Raw genomic sequence first — 26,016 nt, forward strand, 5'->3', positions numbered from 1 at the left:
TTAGAGAAGTCCAGTGTGGCATGGTGAGGGGAGAGAGCCGGAGGGGCCTTTCCTTTTTCCTTTCGAGGCAGAGTGTTTATTGAACATGCTTGGATGTTGAAGAGGATGACCCAGCTGACAGAGCCATCGAGGGTACAGAATAACTGACGGTGTTACTTTGCTGTAAAGGTGGAAGGGCATCCGGAGTGCTGGAGGAGAAATTCAGTTCTCACCAGCAGAGGGGTCTGTCCTCGAATGTGGAGGGGAAGGCGGGGTCGGAAGAGATAGCACACAGGTGCGAAAGTTCCATGCAGGAAGGGGGAGGAGATACCCGCTGAGGCTTTCATTTGCTCAGGGATGTGAGACGCACCATCCCCGCCCCGGGTGGGCTACACAATTAAGGATAGAGGGTTAGAATCTTGTATGGTTCATATATTTTTGTCACCAAAGGACTTCTAACCCAAACGGTTTCCAAGCCTTCTTAGGTGTCATCTCAGATCTTGTAATTATGTAATTAAATATTACAACAAGCCATGAGTGTGAGAAAAGGGTTGCTGTTTCTATGAAAACCTAGTTGAATGTTTTGAAAAACTTGGAGGTCTCCCCTGGTGACTCAGATGCTAAAGAATCTGTCTGCAATGCAGGAGACCGGGTTCAATCCCTGAGCAGGAAGACATGGCAAGCCACTCCAGGATTCTTGCCTGGAAATCCCATGGACAGAGAAGCCTGGCGGGCCACCATCCATGGAGTGGCAGAGGAGTCAGACACGACTAAATGCCTGAACAGCAATAACAAGATACAAAAAGTCTTGTCCATCTGGGGGCAAGCCGGGCAACTGTAAAAGGTAGAAAAACACTCCAGTAAAAATCTTTGCAAGGTTCTGTCCCAGTTTTTAAAAGGATGAAACTAGAGACCACCAGATTATAAGACTGGCTTTGGCAAAGAAACTGAGATTGAACTCTGAAGGATCTATATTCAGTGAAAAAAGCCTTGACCTTTCCTCAAAATACTGCAGGATGAATGTGAATGCTTTGTGACTCCCCGTTTCAACTGTTTTCAGTGAACTGACAACTCCTGGACCAAGCCGTCAATAGAAGGGTTCCTTCACTACAAAGGAGAGCAAGAAGTGAGGAAAGAAGAGAAGCGGGGTGAAGTTACAGGTTGCTTGCTGTATATTAGTGAAAGTCGGTCAGTCGTGTCAGACTCTCTGCAACCCCATGGACTACAGTACATGGAATTCTCCAGGCCAGAATGCTGGAGCGGGTAGCTGTTCTGACTGGATCAAACCCAGGTCTAGCGCATCGTAGGTGGATTCTTTACCGTCTGAGCCACCAGGGAAGCCCACTGTATATTAAGGAGTATGCTTAACAGCTATTTTTAAAAAGGACTCCTCACAACAACCGTACACATTCTCATTCAAGTTCAGCAGAACAGGAACAGAAAGGTTAAGTCATTGCCAACTACCAAGTTATAGCATTTGGGTAGGAACTCAGTTCTGACCTGCATCCTCAGCGGCCTTTTCCACTGGTCATTTCCATCCACCTGGACTTACCCCCCAGATCTTCTCCCCCCACGTCCTCTATCAGCCTCCACCAAGGGTTCATCCTTGCCCTTCACCTCCCATATCTAATCAAACACCAGACCCCATCCAGTTGAACCCCATCGAGGTCTATTCCGCTTGTCCCACCATCACCTTGGAGAGATTTACGTCTTCCTTTCGCTTGGACTTCCAAAGGATCAGCTAGCCAGTTTCTGAGCAGCAACATTCTTTAATATATACCAGTTTAACACGTGTTCCTTCAAGTTCTTTCTTCATTTTGCCGCGAGCACGTTGCCTTCTTCCCAGGTGTGTTTCTGGTTCTTAGCAGTCCTTCTGGGTCCCTGGTGGCCCCCCCCCCCCCCCGCTTTTTTTTTTACCAGCCTCTTAAATATCGATGCCTCTTAGGGGCCACTCCTTGGGTCTCTGGTTCTGGCTTCTCTCCCGGTAGATCCTATTTTTGCCAACAGCTTCTCCTACTCCGACGACCAGAGATGACTCTCCTACCATTTTTACAACTGTCTATTATTTCTGTCCACCCTGTAGCCTGTAAGCACCTCAGATAGGTATGCCCCAACCTGGACTCTCATCTCCCTTGGACCAACCTCAAGCATACTTCTTCCGTACACATCCCAATGCTGTTGACCTCCAACGCTGAAATCATCTTTCACTTCTCTGTCACCTGCCTTCACGACCCAGCCTCAAGCTCTGTGGATGCTTCATCCTCAAACTTCTGGGCCGTCACTCCTCCCCAGCCCGCGCTGGCTGTCTAGCACCGTTCCCACTGTCTTCACGTGAGGACTCCTCCGTGCAGTCAGCACGAGCTTCCTGAGCCACTGCAGTTGCTCCAGGTGCTGCAGCCACACAAGACGGTAAAGCCACTGACGCTGCATATGAGGTCCTTGATGACCTCATCTCTCCTACTTCTCCAACTCCAAAACATCACACCCCATAGCCACTCTCCATTCCAGGAACAGGCAACCACAATACCTGCTGTTCTGCAAACCAGGCACCTTCCCTCAGCCTTTCTTCTTCTCTCCAGAACCCTCTTCACATCCTCCCCCTGATAAACTCCCCCGCCCCCTAAGATTCTTTGAGAAGCTTCTGTTGTCCTCCCCTCTTCCGTCCTCCCATCCCCAAGGAAGTTCTTCATCAACAGTTATCACTTTTATAACCAAAGCACATTAATTGTAACACTCATGCTCTGGCTTGTAGAGCTGCCTGGGTGGGGGAAGGGGCAGGCTGAAGACAAAGCCTTCTCACAGCTCCCCAAGAACACGCCTCTTTCATTCTCAGGGAACTCCCTCCTGTTAAGGGCCGCCTGACCTCCCAGACCTGAAGATCAGTCTTCCGCGTCCCTGACCCGGTCCCCTTCTCCATCCTGACTCCAGCCATCAGGCAGAACTATCCGTGGCCGGGCTGATGGCCTTCACAACACCCTAGGATGCGTCACAGTTCTCAGATTCCCCTTTTCTGTGGTTGCTTCCCCTCCAAAATCCTAGCCTCCAACCCAATTTTCTGTTTGGTTATACACATGCATCTTACGACCTCCCACCTCTGTGCCTTCCCACTTGCCCCACTTTTGGTGCTTTACTGATCTGGCTTCCCTTACGATCCGGCCAAGACCCCATGGCCAGCCTCCAGCAATCTCGAGTGACCGTGCCCTTGAGACACCCCTACCTTACAAAGCCTGACCCTGGCACAGGCCACTTTTTCCATTCTACATTCTTCGCAGCTGAGCACCGTGGAGGAAAAATCAAAACTTGGCACCCAGCCATAGCAATTCACGGTTTCCCATCTCAAACGGGTTTCAAAAGCATCCCTCCATATACACAATGGAGTATTACTCAGCCATTAAAAAGAATACGTTTGAACCAGTTCTAATGAGGTGGATGAAACTGGAGCCTATTATACAGAGTGAAGTAAGCCAGAAGGAAAAACACCAATACAGTATACTAACGCATACATATGGAATTTAGAAAGATGGTAACGATAACCCTGTATACGAGACAGCAAAAGAGACACTGATGTATAGAACAGTCTTATGGACTCTGTGGGAGAGGGAGAGGGTGGGAAGATTTGGGAGAATGGCATTGAAACATGTGAAACGTCATGTATGAAACGAGATGCCAGTCCAGGTTCAATGCACGATGCTGGATGCTTGGGGCTGGTGCACTGGGACGACCCAGAGGGATGGTGTGGGGAGGGAGGAGGGAGGAGGGTTCAGGATTTAAAAATTAAAAAAAAAAAAAAAGTTTAAATATATTGTCATTGATTAGAACTTTGATTTACTGAAGACTTTAAAGTAAAACTTAGAACACTGGAATTAAAAAAAAAAAAAGCATCCCTCCATGTTCTTACTTGGCTTTCATCAGTCCCCTCAGCCAGCCTTCCTGGTGGTTAACCCCCAAAAAATGGGAGACATGACCTACGATGAACCAATCTTCCAAACAATCTTGAGGATACAGGATGAAGCCTGAGAAGAAAAAAAGGGCTAAACGTTAAATGTAAACTAGTTCTAACACTGTATGTCCTTAGGTTCCAAGTCCATTCTTTTCATCCACTAGGAATGTTACTGCTAACTTGTCCTAATTCTTGTAGATGCTTAGTTTGACAAATGAGGTGAAGGGTGAGCCCACTGGTAAAAATGGCTGGTTTCCAATCCCTCACGTCCAAGCGACGCTTCATACTTCTTATACTTCATCAGTGAAACAAACACAACTTTTGTTTTCACTTTAATTTATTCTTTGTAAAGTGACATCATACAGACAAACCACAGAAGCTTTAGACATAGTGTTGACCAGTTTTAACAGCAAGTAACTGTTTCACAGCGAATAACATTTACACGGACTCCTCATCTCGTTATACAAAGGCATTATGAACACACACAGTTCTAATTCCTTATAAACCTATTTGTCAAGCAGCAAGATGTCAACATACCATAGCATAGCACAGACCGTTTCCTTCAAGAAACCAGAGCAGCAGTATTTGGTGAATGGTTATGCATAGAACTTAAAGGGTAATAAACGCTGGTCATGAAGCAAGTGACACATGTACATTAATAAGTGAAAAATGTTAATTTTTATTAATATAAGATAAAATGTTACTCTTTACGCTTTAAGTTAAAACTATAGAATACTTTAAAAGCAGACAATACAAGGTGCTTTCATTTTAGACTCCATATCAAAATACTACTCCATTAATTGCTTAAGAATCCATAACCTCTGAGTACTGCTCATTGGCTTTTTAAAGTCAACCTGAAATAGAAAAGCACTTCAAGTTTACCAGTCAAAAGCTAACGTTACACTGGTTACATGTTACATTAAAACACAGCTTTTAAGAAAAACTGAATTTAAACATACTGCAGCATGGAACTCTAAAAAGTAAAAATGCACTACTTTCAAATCTTTCCACACATTTTGGTTTAAAATGCCCTATTTGGTGAAACCATTACTTACTATATTCCCAACTTTCAGTTAAAATGACAGGTTGAAGTTGTTTTTAAATCTGATAACATTAAAGAAATAGGTCAGCATGTAAACTGGCTATCCACCACAAAACATCACTACAGAGACCCACTGGATGAATGTAAATCTTAAAAACTTTATTTAACAGCGTCACACAAATATTTAGTGTCTTTTGGCCTTGAAATCGGAGCAATGCTACCAATAAATCTGATACACGCAATTTTCACAGAAGTTTCAGAAGCAAAAGAAGAAAAACGATTTGTAAGTGGTTGGCTGGACAGAAATGAAAGCACCCACCAGAGTCCCCTCGTTTTAGAATTCAGACAAGACTAATACTTGTTTTTTTTTTTTCATGCTCTGAACCCTCCAAGCTTCAAAATCAACCACAGACTACTAAGAAACTGAAAATGCACTTATGATGAGCTCAGTAAGTTCAGCTACAAAAACACTAAAACAGGAAAAGCAAAAACGCTGTATCACACAGGTAACTCTGTGGTAACGATTTCTTTTGCCTCTCTCAGTGGCCTTAGAAGTATGTACTATGGTGAGTCTATTAGGAAAAGAGGTGCACAGGGGGAAAAAATGTTTCAAACAAAGAAATTAGTTTGTAGAATTCTCATATTGGCAGCAGCAACTTCTTTTTACTTTCCTAAGAGTTAAAACATGGCAGAGTGTGAGCTATTAATATGCTTTGGGCATACTTCCCAAGCAAGCTAAGCAGAATATTTCTTAAAATTCTATTTTTAAAGACATCCATAAAAGCATAAATATTAATAAATAATACCAACATGTATATCTTTTCATGGATTAATTTGTGGATGACCCTTGCATATTTTGGAAAAGGCAATGGCAACCCACTCCAGTACTCTTGCCTGGAAAATCCCATGGACGGAGGAGCCTGGTAGGCTTCAGTCCATGGGGTCGAGAAGAGTCGGACACAACTGAGCGACTTCATTTTCACTTTCAGGCATTGGAGAAGGAAATGACAACCCACTCCAGTGTTCTTGCCTGGAGAATCCCAGGGACGGGGGAGCCTGGTGGGCTGCCGTCTATGGGGTCGCAGAGTCGGACACGACTGAAGTGACTTAGCAGCTTAGCAGCTTGCATATTTTAGGGGTTATGTTGGCATCAGTCTTAATACTGACACAATAGGAAGCTTTCCAGCTACTAAAAAAGTTGGTCAGCAACTATTATCTAACCTAAGACATTCACTACAAAGCAGAATCCTTAGCTCCAAATATCAGCCTGCAAAAAATCCAATTCAAATATCCTCCCAGCACCAAGAAGCATGAGGTTTTCCCCTACCTGATGAGCACTTTAATGTGATATTTAGCTAGTATGAAAGCATTAAAATGAATGCCTGATCAATATACTCACACAGACAGAAAACTGTATCCAGTAAGGAAATAAAGACGGTGCCCCGCTCTCAGCTGCTGGGGACCGCTCCCCTTAGCAAATATTGAAAGTAAAGCTAAACTCTGTAAATTCCCTTTTAGTACATGCAAAGGGCCACAATGACAGCACAGGTGTTCATCAACTCGGGGCGGAGCAGATGAACTGTTAATAAAACTATCAGCATGGAGTATGAGGTATCAAACAAAATTACACAGTCAAATTAGAGGTGATATTCTGTAATGACTAGTTCTTGAGAAACAAACATTTAAAATAAAAAGAACTTAAGATTAATAAAATAAGTTGGCTTTGCAATTCACTCTCATATAAAGCAGGCAACACTAAATGGGAAAGTTCTTTAATGCATAGCTCTCTTCCCCAGGAAACACTCAGTCCAAAGTTCAGTGAAGACAAACAAGGGAACAGGGCAAGAACCATTTTACAGTAAAGCAGGCATGCTCACCCGCTCTCTCAGTTCCCAGCGCCTCGGAGGCCTTGTCGCTGAATTGCTGTCTGTGAAGAAGTATCTCCTCAGCACCTGCCTTGAGCGTGAAGTCCTCCCATGCGCAAGGAGTAATGAAGCCTACCCTTCCTGAAGGAAGAGGACAGAGCCCAGATCCCCACACTTCTACTCTAGAATCATGAACAGGATGCTCCAAAATGTGTCTCAGAGGATAACTACTTTAACGATATGGTAAGAGTCAGGATTAAGTTCCCCAATAAATAGTTGCTATCCTAGGAATAAAAATAAATTTACAGACTATTTCTTTTTCCCTAAGATACCATCGACGGTAAGATGCACCATAAATATCACCAAGAAGAGACACAGCCAATTCAACTACGACACGATGCTTTTGTATTCTGCAGAATGTCTGGTTTTCTGATTTAGTCAAACACAGCTTTTAAACAGGTATTTATCGCATCAACCTTTGTGCACACATCCAGGAAGTGCATGATGAAATAAGCTGGTTAAGTGATGACTATAACGTCGTAGTCTGAGTCTAACTCTTCGGAAGCATTCAGACGGGCGTCTGCGTTCCTCCAGACCACACCCCTCTGGGCATCGTCAAGAGCGCTGGTGATAGAGCACCGCTTTAAACGGCGCTCGGGCACCACCCGATGGTTAACGTCAGCGGAGAGCTTTGGACGCAATGAGGTTTGACGCCTCAAGGACAGTCCTGCTCGACGCATGAATCGATCACACCAGCCTCTGGTGGCTTTGAACTTCGCTTCGTCTATTCCGAGGGCTTTGGCAATTTCTCCGGCCTTCAGCTGCATTGCTTGGCGTGTGACGGGCAATCCTTTTGCACGCGTCTCACTGACAAAATGTAGCACACCCTCATCTACCTGCGGGTATCTTCCTTTCTTAGGTCCCGTAAAGCACTTTGTGGTGGCTTTACAGGAAAATATGGAATTTCGGTCGCTCCTCCAGCGACGGATATTTGCTTCGCTGATATGGAACGCACGCCCGGCTGCTCTGTTCCCGTGCTTTTCTGCATACACGATGACTTTTCGTTTCAAGGCTGAATCATAGTGTAATCTTTTTGAAGACATTTTTAAAAGCCAGTTAAACCTGACACATTTGATACCAACAACCAGTAATGATGCTATGACAAGCCTGAGGTCCACACGTGCTCAGGCGAGGGTAATTACATCATGACTGTTGCCTGGTTGACTGTAACCACGAGATATATCCCAATTTCAGACAAGGCATGATGTGGGGGCGGGGAGTGGGGAGGGGAAACATGGCACAGAACTAACATTAATAAAATATGGTTTTTCAAGCCTGTAATATTTATCAGATTAATACCAGTGCAAGAAAAGAAGCCCAAGGGTCAAATAAAAAGTATATATGTTGAAGCATATAAGCAAAAATTATCTTAACGATGAAATCCGCAATGGTCCGATTTGGTTGAAATTCCCTTTATTTGCATATGGCTTACATGTAAATCTTTTTTTGAACTGGACTTAGAATCCAAGAATGAATGTTCTTCACTCCTTTAGCAAACTGCAAAGCCCCATCATTACAGAGAGAGACTCCCAGAACCCTTGGTCATTCGCTATCTCAGGACTGGCTGGCTCAGTGGCCTTCATCGGTAGGGGCCCTCCTCTGGCGAGCGGACCTGATCCTGTGCGGAGACGGTGAAGCATCTTCTTCGGTCTCAGATCCTGAAGGCTCACGGTCTCCCTCCTGGGATCCGGTGTCTCCCACCAGTTCCCGAAGAAACTTGAATTTTGACAAAAAAAGATGCCAAACAAAATACCAACCTAAAGAGAGATAAAAAACATTCAGAAAAATTATTACACCCAGCATTATCAACTGAGAGCATTTCAGTTAACTCTGTGTTGTCAGGGGTACACCACAAAATAGGAGGCATAATCTACATGTGTAAGCGACTGCAATTTATGTAACAAACAGTTATCAAGCATTTACTATGGACAAGGCATAAAGACAAACTCTGGGATTACACGGGATGCCCATGACCAAGTGCACAAACTTCTGCACTAACATATTTTCACTTCTCCTGGATATAACAACTGACCCCTGAACAAGGCCATGGTTAGACCCTCACCTTTGAAAATCCATCTGCAACTTTACAGTAGGCCCACCATACCCATGGTTCCACACCCAAGGATTCAACCTCAGATCATGCACTTAACTGCAGTATGAATTCAGGGCAAGAAATTCACACATAAGCGGACCTACACAGTTCACACCCGTGTTGTTCGAGGGTTCACTGTACACCACGGGGTAGAGCTGCTGGGTCATATGGTAACTTTCATGTAACTATCTGTGAAATTGCTAAAGTCCTGTCCAAAGCAGCTGTGCCATTTTACATTCCCATCAGAAATGTAAGAGGCTCTCAGTTTCTCCACATCCTCACCAAGACTTTCAATTTTCCACCTTTTTTATTATAGTCATCCTAGCAGGTATGAAATGGTGTATCAAAGTGGCTTTTATGATCGTATTTCACTAATGACTAAACTTGCTGAACGTATCTTTCTTGTGTTTACTAGCCATTCGTAAATCCTCTTTGGAGGAATGTCTATTAAACCTCTCTGCCCATTTTATAATCAGCTTGTCTTTTTATTGAGTTGTAGGAATTCTAAATATATTCTTGATACCAGTTGTTTATCAGAAATAGGATCTGCAAACATTTTTTCCCCATTCTGTGGGCTGGTCTTTTCATTGTCTTGATCATGTTCTTTGAAGTATGACAGTTTTTTAATTATGATGGAGCCTAAGTTAGTTTTTATTTGATGAAATCCATTTGTTTTGTTTTTCTTTGGTTGCTCATGCTTCTGGGCACCATATCTAGGGAACCACTAACTCAAGGTCATGAAGATTTATGCCTATGCATTATTCTAAGAGTTTTTAGTTTTAGCTCTTACATATAGGTCTTTGATTGATTTTATTTAACTTTGGTGTAAAAGATCCAAATTAATCCTTTTGCATGTGAATACTAAATTGTTGCAGAACTATTTGTTGAAAAGACTATTCATCCCTCTATTAAACTGTCTTGGCAATTTTGTCAAAATTCCAATGATCATAAATGTTACAGTTTATTTCTGGGCTTGCCTTGTGGCTCAGCTGGTAAAAGAATCCACCTGCAATGCAGGAGACCTGGGTTCAATTCCTGAGTTGGGAAGATCCCCTGGAGAAGGGAACGGCTACCCACTCCAGTATTCTGGCTTAGAGAATTCCATGGACTGTATAGTCCATGGCGTCACAAAGATCTATTCCATTGATCTGCCTATCCTTATGCCATACCTACATCATGTTGATTATAGTAGCTTTGTGTTTAGTTTTAAAATCAAAAGTATAAGTTCACGAACTTTGTTCAAGACTATTTTGAGTCTTTTGCATTTCCATGTGCCATTTTAGAATTATCTTGTCAATTTTGGGGGAAAAAATTGCAAGAATTTTGACAGGGATTGTATTGAATCTATAGGTCAATTGGGGGAACCTACACTTTTTTATGATACTTTTCTGTCCATATCAAAATTTTTCCACAGTGGACATAGAAAAATGTTTTGACAATCAGAAAAATCAGGAGAAAAATATCAGAAACCAACAAGTAAATCATGCATACTCTGTAGACTGCAAGGAGATCCAACCAGTCCATCCTAAAGGAGATCAGTCCTGGGTGTTCATTGGAAGGACTGATGTTGAAGCTGAAACTCCAATACTTTGGCCACCTGATGCGAAGAGCTGACTCATTTAAGAAGACCCTGATGCTGGGAAAGATTGAGGGCAGGAGGAGTAGGGGACGACAGAAGATGAGATGGTTGGATGGCATTACCGACTCAATGGACATGGGTTTGGGTAGACTCCGGCAGTTGGTGATGGACAGGGAGGCCTGGCGTGCTGCAGTCCACGAGGTCGCAAAGTCGGACACGACTGAGCGACTGGACTGAACTGAACTCTGTAGACTTCTTGTTTTAAATACCCAAATACCATTAATTGGCTTAAATAAGCCCAGGTGATTTCAAGATACCAAGGAAAACCTCTCAGGTTAATTCTGAGAACTCAACCTAAAAGTTAAGTGCTAAATAGATGTTATGGAGGTGAATTTACCATCAGGAAAATTATAAGCAAGCTTAATCAATGATGATGATAGTCTTGACCTCATAAAGATCCAAGATTCTAACAGTGGCTATTAGGTATAAAATGAGCAGAAATTTAGAATGTAAAGGGAAGTAACTGGAACTCTTCTGACCGAAGAGGGAAGGGCTGTCATCAGTGGGGCTCCCACCATAAAATACTCTTGCCCTTGGGATGGTTCAGAGAAAGTCAAGTCCCCCAGCATAGGAGTCTGCAAGAAAGGAACTGCAGACCGCTTCAGCAGTCAGTCTCGGGAGATAGAAATAAAAGACCATTCAGTGAGATTACAAACTCTTTCTCAATTTTAATAAAACACATCCAAAACAAAAGACTTAAAAAAAAAAATCACTGCCAGCAACCAAACAATGTAAAGGATTCAATCTGAAGTCAAAATTCAGAATGCGGTAGCCAATCAGAGAGACTCCAGGGGCTGGGGTGGCAAGTTACAGCCTCCACACACGACACTCCCCTCCCCACCACACCAGCTAAAGCATGTCACACCTCTTTTATTATTACCTTCACCCGCAGTTAAGCAAACCTGAAAAGCAGCTCATTTTTCCCTATTCTGCCTGGGTGGAGTGAGGGTTGCAAATGGAAGAGCATGTAGGTAGGGATACTGCTTCCCACGAAAAATCATGAGGCAGAGGATTCTCCCTAATACAGATGTGGAGCTCATCCTCTGGGCAGCCAAAGAAACATCCACTGTGCTGCCTTTCTCAACGGCTACTGTAATGACAGGGTGAGAAATCAAAGTTAAAAAGGGAACTGTAGCGGTGAACCTGAACAACCAAGAACTGCAGGGGTATTCGCTAGATTCGGGGAAGTCCACAGGTTATTCTCCAAGTAAAGACTAAGTTCTCACACAGCTGTAATTCTGGGGAGACGGCAGGGGAGGGGGGTTCTACCTCCCGGCACTTAGAGCCGGGAAGAGCTGGTGCTTAGGCAACAGACCATTCATCAGCGTTAACTGTCTGAACAGAGGATGACACTCAAAATGCCAAGCAGTTTGAATGGAAACACAACCACATAACATTTATTTTGGAAAAAGAACCACTATTAAAACTCCCAACAGGTAAATTGGAAAAGTGTGACTTAACAAAGAAAAAGTTAAGAGAGGTACTACAGTGCCAGATAAAACTGCTAATAGTCACTGGCTATGTTCATTAGACCTGGAAATAAAAACAGCTTTTTCTGTGGGCTTCCCTGGTGGTTCAACAGTACAGAATTCACCTGCCAACAAGGAAGACACAATTTCGATCCCTGGGCCAGAAAGATTCCCCAGAGAAGGAAATGGCAACCCACTCCAGTACTCTTGGCTGGGAAAATTCCATGGACAGAGGAGTCCAGCGGGCTACAGTCCAGGGGGTCACAAAGAATTGGACACAACTTGGTGACTAAACCACAACAAACTTCTTAACTTCTGGACAGGTACTGTGAGGAAATGTTCTTCACAGATCTTTTATAGCCAAACTGTTGTTCACTACAGACTGTCTTTCTACATCACATTCCCTCCAGGTGAGGTAGGATTTGCTGAGGCTGGAAGTCCTATTCTCCCTTTTAGGGAGAAGAACGCGTCTAAGTGGAAAACAATTTTGAAAGCATTTATTTATTGTCCAATGGAATGACCCTACACATGTGATGACCACACTGTGCATCACTCAAACTGGCTACTCACCATGCTCTGCTCGGGAGCCTTGAGATTCCCAGCAACTCACCCGGACCCTGCAAATCAGTCTCCAGAATTGTGCTTGCTCATCCTTTCTAAGTGCCCTAGACGATTCTGATGCACAGGTAGGTGCGGAAAAGAGAAGTCACGTGAAGAAGAAATATGAGTGCTACAGCAGATCAAGTACAGCAAGTGGCCAAGGAAAAGGAGAAAAGGATAAGCAATGGAGGCGCAGGAGAGAGGTGAAATATTCGTAACACACATGTACTCATAGTTCCTCTGCTGCTGCTGTTTAGTCACTAAGTCTCTGCGACCCCACGGACTGTAGCCCGCCAGCCTCCTCTGTCCATGAGATTTTTTAGGCAAGAATAAATGCCTACAGGGCCTCTTGTAGAAGTGTAGCTCATACAGTTCCTCCCACCCAAACCTGATATGCAGACACCAGAAACTCTGTACCTATTTTTATTCTACAGACCACGGGTCTCCTATCTTGTCCTGGGATTCTAAGAGAAAAATGGATGGAGGGAGGGAAGGATAACAAAAAGAAGGGGTAGGGAGAAGGACTGAACAAAATTATATGCACTTATAGTCAAAAATGTATACTAATTGTTAAACAAGTACTGCAGTTTTTCACAGTTTAAAAGGCAAGTCTGTGTGTCAGATAAACGGGCTGGCAACAGAGGTTGTGTATCCTGGGATAAGCACAGAAGTACTCAACTTGCGTGTGCCAGTACCCAAGCATTAGTTCAGAGGATGCATTCCATGAAAACGCACTGTATATTGCCTTTCTATGCAAGATAAAGGGCTTCCCTGGTGGCTCAAATAGTAGAGAACCCACCTGCCAATGCAGGTGACCCAGGTTCGATCCCTGGGTTGGGAAGATCCCCTGGAGAAGGGAATGGCTACCCACTCCAGTATTCTTGCCTGGAGAATTTCTGGACAGAGGAGCCTGGCAGGCTACATCCATGGAGTTGAAAAGAGTTGGACACGACTGAGCAGCTAACACAACAACAATGCAAGATACATGTGCTGGCAGCAGAAGGGTAGCAACGGCAGTTGAACCCGAATAATGAACCATCACCATCAACACGCCACAAACCCAGAGGACAGTTGTAATCACAGAGTTCTCAGTTCACCAAGTGCTTTTACATTCAACATTTCATTTAATACTCTCATTAGCCCTCTGAACTAGTGAGACTAGGAATCATTACCCCCATTTTCTAGATAAGAAAACAAAGGCTCAAAGTAACTCATCACCATGGAAGAGGGCAGGATCAGCAAATCAGAGGAATGAGCTCACCAGTTCAGTTCAGTGGCTCAGTCACGTCCGACTCTTTGCGACCCCATGCGCCAGGCCTCCCTGTCCATCACCACTTCCCGGAGTCCACCCAAACCCATGTCCATTGAGTCGGTGATGCCATCCAACCATCTCAACCTCTGTCGTCCCCTTCTCCTCCCACCCAATCTTTCCCAGCATCAGGGTCTTTTCAAATGAGTCAGTTCTTCACATCAGGTGGCCAAAGTATTGGAGCTTCAGCATCAGTCCTTCCAATGAATATTCAGGACTGATTTCCTTTAGGATGGACTGGTTGGATCTCCTTGCAGTCCAAGGGACTCTCAAGAGTCTTCTCCAACACCACAGTTCAAAAGCATCGATTTTTTGGCATTCAACTTTCTTTATAGTCCAATTCTCACATCCATACATGACTACTAGAAAAACCATAGTCTTGAGTAGATGGACCTTTGTTGGCAAAGTAATGTCTCTGCTTTTTAATATGCTGTCTAAGTTGGTCCCAAGGAGTAAGCATCTTTTAATTTCATGGCTGCAATCACCATCTGAGTGATTCTGGAGCCCCCAAAAATAAAGCCTGTCATTGTTCCCCCATCTATTTGCCATGAAGTGATGGGACTGGATGCCATGATCTTAGTTTTCTGAATGTGAGTTTTAACCCTACTTTTTCACTCTCCTCTTTCACTTTCATCAAGAGGCTTTTTAGTTCTCCACTTTCTGCCATAAGGTTGGTGTCATCTGCATATATGAGGTTATTGATATTTCTCCAATCTTGATTCCAGCTTGTGCTTCATCCAGCCCGCTATTTCCCATGATGTACTCTGCATATAAGTTAAATAAGCAGGGTGACAATATACAGCCTTGATGTACTCCTTTTCCTATTTGGAACCAGTCTGTTGTTCCATGTCCAGTTCTCACTGTTGCTTCCTGACCTGCATACAGATTTCTCAAGAGGTAGGTCAGGTAGTCTGGTCCAGTTTGTTGTGGTTCACACAGTCAAAGATTTAAAGCAGAAGTAGATGTTTTTCTGGAATTCTTTTGCTATTTTGATGATCCAACAGATGTTGGCAATTTCATCTCTGGTTCCTCTGCCTTTTCTAAATCCAGCTTGAACATCTGGAAGTTCACGGTTCACGTACTACTGAAGCCTCGCTTGGAGAATTTTGAGCATTATTTTACTAGCATGTGAGATGAGCGCAATTGTGTGGTAGTTTGAGCATTCTTTGGCATTGCCTTTCTTGGGATTGGAATGAAAACTGACATTTTCCAGTCCTGTGGCCACTGCTGAGTTTTCCAAATTTGCTGGCATATTGAGTGTAACACTTTCACAGCATCATCTTTTAGGATCTGAAATAGCTCAACTGGAATTCCATCACCTCCATTAGGTTTGTTCATAGTGATGCTTCTTAAGGCCCACTTAACTTCACATTCCAGGATGTCTGGCTCTAGGTGAGTGATCATACCATCGTGATTATCTGGGTCCTGAAGATCTTTTCTGTATAGTTCTTCTGTGTATTCTTGCCACCTCTTCTTAATCTCTTCTCCTTCTATTAGGTCCATACCATTTCTGTCCTTTATTTAAGTGCCCATCTTTGCAAGAAATGTTCCCTTGGTATCTCTAATTTTCTTGAAGAGATCTCTAGTCTTTCCTATTCTATTGTTTTCCTCTATTTCTTTGTGCTGATCACTGAGGAAGACTTTCTTATCTCTCCTTGCTATTCTTTGGAACTCCACATTCAAATGGGTGTATCTTTCCTTCTCTCCTTTGCTTTCGCTTCTCTTCTTTTCTCAACTATTTGTAAGGCCTCCTCAGACAGCCATTTTGCTTTTTTGCATTTCTTCTTCTTAGGGATGGTCTTGATCCCTGTCTCCTGTACAATGTCACAAACCTCCGTCCATAGTTCTTCAGGCATTCTATCAGATCTAATCCCTTGAAATTATTTCTCACTTCCACTGTATAATCGGAAGGGATTTGATTTAGGTCATACCTGAATGGTCTAATGGTTTTCCTTACTTTCTTTAAGTCTGAATTTAGCAATAATGAGTTCATGATCTGAGCCACTGTCAGCTCCTGGTCTTGTTTTTGTTGACTGTATAGAGCTTCTCCATCTTTGGCTGCAAAGAATATAATCAATCTGATTTCAGTGTTGACCATCTGGTGATGTCCATGGGTGCAGAATCTTCTCTTGTTGTTGGAAGAAGGTATTTGCTATGACCAGTGCATTCTCTTGGCAAAACTCTATTAGCCTTTGCCCTGCTTCATTTTGTATTCCAAGGCCAAATTTGCCTGTTACTCCAGGTGTTTCTTGACTTCCGACTTTTGCATTCCAGTCCCCTATAATGAAAAGGACATCTTTTGGGGTATTAGTTCTAGAAGGTCTTGTAGGTCTTCATAGATCCGTTCAACTTTAGCTTCTTCAGCATTACTGGTCAGGGCATAGACTTGGATTACCATGATATTGAATGGTTTGCCTTGGAAATGAGCAGAGATCATTCTGTCGTTTTTGAGATTGCATCCAAGTTCTGCATTTTGGACTCTCTTGTTGACCATGATGGCTACTCCATTTCTTCTAAGGGATTCTTGCCCACAGTAGTGGATATAATGGTTATCTGAGTTAAATTCACCCATTCCAGTCCCTTTTAGTTCGCTGATTCCTAAAACGTTGATGTTCACTCTTGCCTCTCCTGTTTGACCACTTCCAATTTGCCTTGATTCATGGACCTAACATTCCAGATTCCTATGCAAAATTGCTCTTTACAGTATCAGACTTTGTTTCCATCACCAGTCACATCCACAACTGGGTGTTGTTTTTGCTTTGGTTCTGACTCTTCATTCTTTCTGGAGTTATTTCTCCACTGATCTCCAGTAGCATGTTGGGCACCTACCAATCTGGGAAGTTCATCTTTCAGTGTACTAACTTTTTGCCTTTTCATACTGTTCATGGGGTTCTCAAGGCAAAAATACTGAAGGGGTTTGCCATTCCTTCTCCAGTTCTCTTCTTCCTTAAGTGCATCAAATTTCTCATATTTTCATAGTGAAAGTATGGCTAAAACACAAAACACTAATTAGGAAATGAGAACATGACTTCCTACCCAAGATCTTTCTAGTTCAAAAAGCCTGGGTGCAGTAGAAAAAAATTCCTATCTTTGTGGATTCATTTCTCCAGTCTTAACTTAATCCCACCATCATGATGATATCTAAATGGTTAGCTGACTGGCTCAATACCAATCTCAATTGGTATAAAGCTCTTTTCCACGTTCCATCCTGTAACCTTTTTTCCCTTTTACACAGAAGGCAGCTAAGGCTCACTTCTAAGGTAGTATGTCCAAGGCCAAGACACAGGCAAAGTGAAAACAGAACCCTGCTCTTTCAACTCTTCCCACAAAGCTCCCTCTACTGCATGTCTCTTTTGTAAAGACACACGGGGGACCATCACTGATCCAACACAATGTCAAACCAAAATACCTCCACACCTCAATCCCTGTTATCCAGAAAATTAAGGACAGTTTTAAAATTCCCTTTAAAACCTCTTCTTTTTTTAAAATTTTCCTCTCCTTTCAGTTATCACAACACTCCCATAGATCCAAATATGAGCTCTCTTACATGTGACTAAATTTTTCATCCATACTTATCCCTTTCTTAAACCTCAGGAAGGAATCTCTACCTCGTTGTCTGGAAGACACCTTTAAAAAGTATGTCCGTCCGACATTTCCTTTTCCTGATGCTCATATTTCCATAAGGGGTACTGTATCCCCTCCCCACCCCGCAGGTGGAAAACAGGGTATTGCAGCATGATGGCCCTCCCCTACTGTGGCTTCTACACTAATAAACCCTCTCCTGTCTACTTCCTTTGTTACATTCCCAGCGCCATCTTCCATCCTTACTGTTAACTGGATTACCACTTCAATTTCTTAATTCAAAGAAATTTGCACCCATACTGCTTGGCTATGAATCCTAATTCAACAACTCACTTGAAATGTGAGCAAGTTAACCTCTATGTGTCTCAGTTTCGTCTATAAAATGCAGACAACACCACACACTTTCAAAGAGACAATACAGTAATAAAGAGAATGAATATGTGTCACATGCTAAGGAGAATGCCTGTATATTATAAATTACTCATCAAAGGTTAGCCATCGTCACCATCTCTTAGGCTGTAGTCTCTTCCCCACCTAGGGCAAACTCTACAGACAAGGGGTCATTACCACTGTCACTGACATTTTTAAGCAACCCTGACCCGGGGATCAAACCTGGGTCTTCTGCATTGCGGGCAGATTCTTTACTATCTAAGCCACCAGGGAAGCCCTTTTAAGCAACGTGAACACATAATTTTTACATCTTTCTACTATACTATCTCTTCAGTATTGCACTCTCTTGGGTGATTGCTTTAGGATTTCACATTCACTTCCATCTGTCACTGTATTAATAACAGTCCTCCTCCCACGACAAGTGTTCCTTAAGGAAGGAAAATGTATGGCTTATCTACTTTTTCTTCTGCTTCTTCTATGTTTTAGAATACAGAGTAGAAACCCCACACAAACTATTAAACTTCCATCCTCCAACCCCCACCCTCAATACACACCAAAAGTACCATAAACTTAAGGATTTAATGACTTTCACCAGTTGACCCATCTCAGAGCTCCTAAGATTCCTACACAATAGCTGATAAACAGAACTGCTGAACAATGCTATCAACCACAGTGATAACACTGAATATCAAACAATGTTATCAACCAAGCTCTGACAGGTACAGAACATTCCACTCAATAACAGCAGAACAAACATTCTTTTCAGGCATATGTGGAACATTCATCAAAAGAGACCATGAATTAGTCTCATTAAGAGTGAAAGTAAAAGTCGCTCAGTTGTGTCTGACTCTTTGTGACCCCATGGACATATATACATGTCCACAGGATTCTCCAGGCCAGAATACTGGAGTGGGCTGCCGTTCCCTTCTCCAGGGGATCTTCCAACCCAGGGATCAAACCCAGGTCTCCCACATTGCTGGCAGATTCTTTACCATCTGAGCCACCAGGGAAGCCCATTAAGTGTAAACCTTCTTAAATTCTATGATACAAGATACATTTTCTCACTATAATAAAATGTAACTAGAAAATGATAAAATGATATATAGGGGGAAAAAAAGAAATGTCCTAAATAACTCACAATTCAAAGGAGAAATCACAAGTGAAACTAAAAAATATTTTGAACCAAATAAAGTTTTTTTCTAAAAAAAAATCAAAACTAATACTTAAAAAGAAATTTACATCATTAAATATCTATTTTTATCTTTTTAAATAAGAATAGTTTAAAATCAATAATCTAAGTTTCTACCATAAGAAACTAGAAGTACAAATTAAAATCAAAATAAATAGAAGAAAATAAACATAAGCCAATGAAATAAAATTTGGACAAGAAATAAAAAAATCAGCCTTTCAGCATCTGAGGAGCTGGGCAGATGACTCAGAGAAGGATGTCAGATGTCATTGTCCTCCCAGCTTTTCGCTCTTCCCCTGAAGCCCCTCAATAAAATGGTTTGATCCCACCCAAAAAAGAAATAAAAAAATCAGTAAAACAAAAAGATCCTGATTCTTTCAAAGATCAATAAAATTCATAAACCTCTACCCAGACTGACGATAAGCAAAAGAAAGAACACAATACCACGAAGAGAAGACATCATCACAGATCCTACAGATATTAAATGATGAGAGAATATTAATTCAGATTAAACAGACACAGTGCTTGAAAAACACAAACTCAAAAGCTCAATCAAGAAAAAACAGGTTAACTGGAATAGCCCAACATTAACCCAAATGAAAGATACTGAGTTTGTAATTAAAAACTTCCCCCCAAAGAAAAGTCCTGGCCTAAATTAATTCTACCAGACATTTAAGAAAGTATACTGGGGATTGTGCTTTATTAATTTTTGAATACTCATGACCTCCACCACAGCACCTGAACGTAAGAGTTCACTAAGTGTATGTTACTGAGTAATACAAGGGTTATCCAGTTTGAGACAACCTGGGTTTGTACTACACTTAAGAGTGTGTTTCTAATAGGAATTTAATAATTTATACAGAGCAATCTTTCTTCACTTCTACTTCAAGTATACAAGGGCCCTCTACATGTCAGGCATTACTCTCCAAGATCCAGGAACAGAGCAATGAGCAAGCCAAAGAAGGCCCCTGTCCCCACTGAGCTTTACACTCTCGTTGGAGGAAACAAACACAGAAAATATAGCCAGCCTCTGTACCACTGAGTGCCATGGCCAAAGAGTCAAACCACCACAGACAAAACTGACAACCAGACTGAAACTGAGATGGTCGGTGCAAAGGGAAATGGACAGATAACAAAGAGTAAGTATATGTATACAGTGGAGTATCACTCGGCCATAGGGGTTAAAAAATGAAATCTTGCCATTTGTAACAACCCGTATAGATCTAAAAGGTATTATGTTAGTGTCATAAGCCAGAGAAAGAAAAACACTCTATGATTTCACTTACAGGTGGAATCTAAAAAACAAAACAAATGAACAACCATAAATAAACATAAACAGAGTCATAGACACAGAGAACAAACATGGTTGCCAAAGGAGGAGGGGTGCGGCAGGGAGAAATAGGTGAGAGAGATTAAGAAGTACAAATTTATAGTTGCAAAGTAAATGAGTCATGGGTATGAACTGTACGGCATGGGGAATAAAGTCAATAACTATATAGTATCTTTGTACAGTGACAGATATAACTAGACTTTCATGGCTATCACTTTGAAATGTATATCAATATCAAATCCCGATATCCTGTAACAGGAATCAACAGTATGGTAGGTCAATTAGTACTTAAAAACAAACACATTCATAGAAAAAGAGATCAGATCTGTGGCTGATGGGGAGGAGAGGGATGGGATTGAATATAGGGATAAATTTCTAGTTATAAGAAGAGTACTAGGGACATAATGTACAACAAGACAAATATAATTAACACTGATGTATGTTCTATATGAAAGCTAAGTGAGTAAATCTGAGAGTTCTCATCACTAGAAAAAATTTTCTTCTATTTGTTTACTTCCATATCTATGAGATGATGGATATTCACCAAACTTACTATGATAATAATTTCATGATGTGTGTAAATCAATTAAGTTGCACTCCTTAGATCTCTACAATTGTTGTTAAGTCGCTCAGGCGTGTCCAACTATTTTGTGACCCCATGGTCTGTAGCCCACCAGTCTCTTCTGTCCACAGGATTCTCCAGGCAAGAATATCTGAGTGGGTTGCCATTCCCTTCTCCAGGGGATCTTCCCAACCCAAGGTTCAAACCTTCATCTCCTACATTGCAGGCAGATTCTTTACTACTGAGCCACCTGGGAAGCTCCAAATTTATACAGTGCTGTATGTCAATTATAGCTCAGTAACACTGGAAGGCAAAAAAAAAAAAAAAGAGAGAGAGAGAGACAAAACTGAAGTGACTTCCAGATGGAGTATTTGTAAGGAACGGGAAAATCCAAGAATGACACCCAAGTCCCTGGCTGCTGATAACATGTGAGCAGGGAGGAACAAACAGGTTGTAGAAATGAAGTTCTGTTTTAGATGTGTTTAGTTTGAGCTGGTTATTAGATCTCCAAGTCAGAGTACTGAGGCATGAACCTAGGGTGCGGGAGAGTCATGATAGCTGGAGATATCAATGCTAGTCATTACTTACAGTTACTATTTAAATCTTTAGAACAAGATAAGGGACAGAATGGAAGGAAGGTGAAAACAGAAATATATATTTATTTTTACTATAACACAATGTATTATAGGAGTGTAGAAAATAGCATGCATCTCATGGAGTAATGGCCAAGTCCTAGTCTGCAAAATTTTTATTTCAGCGATAAGAGCGATGGTAGGTAGACAGATACATGTACATATAAACTGATTGATACATGTAATTTACATACTTATGAATGTACTGGGAATAATGTAAAACATTTCCTATCATAGATTTAGTCAAAAAGAGTTAAATTCTAGAGGATGGGAAGACAGGAAAAGATAAAACAATTAACCACTATGGTAGGAAGAACACCATGAAGGTAGAGTGTACAGAAGCCACAAGAAATGCTTCTTGGGAAGAATGCTCACCTGTACAGAATGAGTCTGTGAGGATAAAGAGAATTAGAACTCAAAAGTGACCATGGACTTGGTGATACAGAGGCCATTTGCTACTGACCTTGACAACAGCAGTTTCAGTGAATAGTAGGAGTGGAAAATATTTTTAGAAAGAATGAGAGGCAAGAAAGTACAACCAACAGATAGGAGAAGGAAGACCTCCCTAAGGAACCTGAAATTTGAAAATCAGAATTCACTATGTGAAAGAACCAGTCAGAGTTCTTTCAGGCTATGCATTTCTTGGGGCAGACCCAGGTCATTGATTTTTAATCCCTAATGTGACTGTATTTGGAGGCAAAGCCTTTAAAGGTTTATTTAAAGGTTAAATAAATTGATAAGGATGGGGCCCTAATCCAATATGACTGGTGCTCTTATTACATAAGATTAGGACATAGTCATGGGAAATAGATGGGGAAACAGCGGAAACAGTGTCAGACTTTATTTTTGGGGGGCTCCAAAATCACTGCAGATGTTGATTGCAGCCATGAAATTTAAAAGACGCTTACTCCTTGGAAGAAAAGTTATGACCAACCTAGACAGCATATTGAAAAGCAGAGACATTACTTTGTCAACAAAGGTCCGTTTAGTTAAGACTATGGTTTTTCCAGCGGTCATGCATGGACGCCAAGAGTTGGACTGTGAAGAAAGCTGAGCGCCGAAGAATTGATGCTTTTGAACTGTGGTGTTGGAGAAGACTCTTGAGAGTCCCTTGGACTGCAAGGAGATCCAACCAGTCCATTCTGAAGGAGATCAGCCCTGGGTGTTCTTTGGAAGGAAGGATGCTAAAGCTGAAACTCCAGTACTTTGGTCACCTCATGCGAAGAGCTGACTCATTGGAAAAGACTCTGATGCTGGGAGGGATTGGGGGCAGGAGGAAAAGGGGATGACAGAGGATGAGATGGCTGGATGGCATCACCGACTTGATGGACATGAGTTTGAGTGAACTCCGGGAGTTGGTGATGGACAGGGAGGCCTGGCGTGCTGCGATTCATGGGGTCACAAAGAGTCGGACACGACTGAGCGACTGAACTGAACTGAACTGAGGACATAGACACACGCACAGATGAAAGGTTAAGACACAGGGAGAAGATGGTCATCTGTAAGTCAAGTAGAGAGGATCAGAGGAAATTAACCCTGCTGACACCATGAAAGTAACCCTGCTTGAACTTCTAGCCTCCAGACTGTAAGAAAATTAATTTCTGTGGTTTAATGTCTATATTGTTACAGCAGACTTAGTTTTCTCTCAAATCTGGTAGGATCCATCCCTCCCCCTCCCTAAGCCCCAGGCTCCCCCACTAGCCAAAACATGAAGCTACCCCAAAATTCACTCTCCCAACAAAAAAGTGCTCAGATTACTTCTTACAGCTATTAGTCTCCACCACTCCAATCAAAATACGGCATTCTTTTACTTGGCACACCTCACCTCTCATTCCACATTGTTTTTTGAAGTCAAAGGGCAGGGTACTTTTAGAAAAATGAGTAGAATTTAAGTCAAACGGCTACTGGAGACTGAGAGAGCAAGTCTGAATATGTAGCAAATAGGAATTTTGAGGTCTCAAAGGCAAGTTTGGCAAATACTCTATAAAATGATGAGAAGGGAGCGGCAGAGGATGAGATGGCTGGATGGCATCACAGACTCAGTGGACATGAGTTTGAGCAGACTCCGGGAGATAGTGAAGGACAGACAGGTGTGCTGCAGTCCATTGGGTCCCAAAGAGCCAGACACGACTTAGCAACGGAAGAACAAGGAAGTGGTGTATGGTTCACGTGGTGCATTGCCATCTCCAGGTAGTTTGCATGTTTAAATCAGAAAGGAGAGTATGTTTATCTCCTTCCTCATAACCACACAAACCACAAAGATTTGGTTTTCCTTATTTCAAGGATCCTAAACATCTGCAAGTAGCCCCAAATCCTGACATCACAGGCAGGAAGTTGAGAAAGGCCTTCCAATTGCTTTATCATCAGAAAAGCTTGTAAGTTAGAAGTTAGCTCTAACCTTAGTAGCTCTAAGCCTTAGTAAAAGCAAGAAAACTAAAAATATACAAACAAGTATATACACACAAGTTTATCTATACACATGTATATGGTCATGTAAAAGAAAATTTAAAATACACATACAAGTATATAAATACAAATATACATATATGTACATGCCTAAATGTCTCCAAACACAGCTGACGCTGAGCACTTGGTGCATTAATCAGGTAATGAATAAGCCCCGTATTTTGAATACTAACCAATTATTGCATCAACCTGAATCCATACTTCAATATGATAATTATGAAAAAGCAAACTCACTGACATCTGGTTGTAAACACTTTCCCAAATGTTCACAGTTGCTCAGTCCCTTTGCTAAGAGAGCTGTGGCTATCTGCTGTTGTTTGTTGTTGTTCAGTCGCCCAGTCCTGTCCCACTCTTTGCAACTGCATGGACTGCAGCATGCCTGGCCTCCCTGTCCCCCACCATTTCCCAGATTTTGCCCAAGTTCACGTTCATTGCATTGGTGATGCCATCCAATAGTATTTTGGTCATCTGATGCGACAGAGGACTCATTGGAAAAGTCCCTGATGCTGGGAAAGATTGAGGGCAGAAGGAGAAGAGGGTGTAGCTACCAGTTATAGTGTATTAGAAAGAAAGAAAAAAAAAGATCTACAACTGCGCTAAAATTACCTTGAGAAAAAAAGTTTCACGTCGTCTCATTCCATGGAGGGGAAGGGGAAAAAAAAAAAAAAAATCACAGCAAACAAAATAGCACCATTACTACAGAACTAAGAGTTAGGTTACCTGACCCTGGAAGTTTAATATAGCCGGTGTTTTTTAATTTCTGCCTCGTCTCGACACTGCTGTTTGGAATTCAGCTTACGCCTAAACTTCAAGCACACAACCTCACGCGTGCTGCAAAACCAGCTCTTGCTTCTGCCTCTGGTTCAAGGAAGGTAATGAAACCTCCCTCGCTTTATCATCGAGAGTCAGAACACGTAAAAAGACAGAAAGAGGACGAACCGATCACTGCACCTTCGCAAACAGGCCAAGGTGAGGATTTGGGCTGATCTGTGACAAGGGTGGCGATCGAGGCGCTGCGGCGGCCAGGCTTAATCCCGGGTCCACACGCCCAACGCTGGACCCGGCTCCCTCCTCTGCGGGACGCCAGCGGGCCCGCGGTGGGCAGGGGTACCCAGCTCCGGGCTCACTCCCGAGGGGCAAGTGGAGAACCGATGGATTTTCGTCACGTGCCTACCCAGGTCGTCTTTTTTCTTTTTTTCTCTTTTAAAAACGAGAGACAGAACCAGCCAGTCGGCAGGAGGAGCCGAGTCGGCGGGTGTTAACTACCCACTCACCGCACACCATCAGCAGCAGCACGATCAGCAGCGTGGCCACAAACACCAACAGGGTCAGCCCCACGTTGTGCCACATCTTGGGGGCGGCGGGGCGGCGGCGGGCGCGGGCGGGCAGGCGGGAGGTCGGCGCGGCGGGGGCTTCAGCGGCCGGGGCGGCATGAGCGGCGGACGCCCCCCGCCCCCACCCGCAGGCAGCGCCCCCGGGAGGCGGGACGGGGCGGGGCGGCGCGGGGGCTGCCCCGCGGCCGGCGGCCGGCCCGCGCGGTCCCTCTCAGGGCAGCCGACCGATGGCGGGCGGGAGGCGGAGCGTGGGGGCGTCCCTACTCGCTCATCGCTCCGGGGACCCGGGGACGCGGCTCCGGGAGACCCCGGAGGCGGCCGGATGTGCTTCCATGGCGGACGCCGCGAGCCCCTGAGGCGGACAGAGGGCGAGCACAGGAGCGTACGGCGGCCGCCTGACCCTCGCGGTCGCCCGCCCGAGAGTCCCTCGGCTCCCCTCGCAGATGGCAGGTAACGTCTCCTCGCGGCGTCCGCAGCGCTTCTCCGCCCCAGGCCCCCTCCCCCTGCGGCAGCTCGTCACTCGGCGCCCCCACCGC

General features: G+C 43.2%; 1 protein-coding gene across 1 annotated transcript; it reads right to left on the bottom strand.

The window, feature by feature from the left end:
* Window positions 1–4,238: 4,238 nt before the first annotated feature.
* SMIM13 (small integral membrane protein 13) lies at window positions 4,239–26,001 on the bottom strand. Its single transcript, XM_019986105.2, has 2 exons — window positions 25,421–26,001; window positions 4,239–8,643 (listed from the first exon to the last, which is right to left on the bottom strand). The coding sequence occupies exons 1-2, from the start codon at window positions 25,494–25,496 to the stop codon at window positions 8,456–8,458; spliced, it is 264 nt and encodes an 87-aa protein (XP_019841664.1). The 5' UTR covers window positions 25,497–26,001; the 3' UTR covers window positions 4,239–8,455.
* Window positions 26,002–26,016: the final 15 nt, after the last annotated feature.

The sequence above is a fragment of the Bos indicus genome, chromosome 23, assembly GCF_029378745.1.
Source record: "Bos indicus isolate NIAB-ARS_2022 breed Sahiwal x Tharparkar chromosome 23, NIAB-ARS_B.indTharparkar_mat_pri_1.0, whole genome shotgun sequence".
Taxonomy (NCBI): domain Eukaryota; kingdom Metazoa; phylum Chordata; class Mammalia; order Artiodactyla; family Bovidae; genus Bos; species Bos indicus.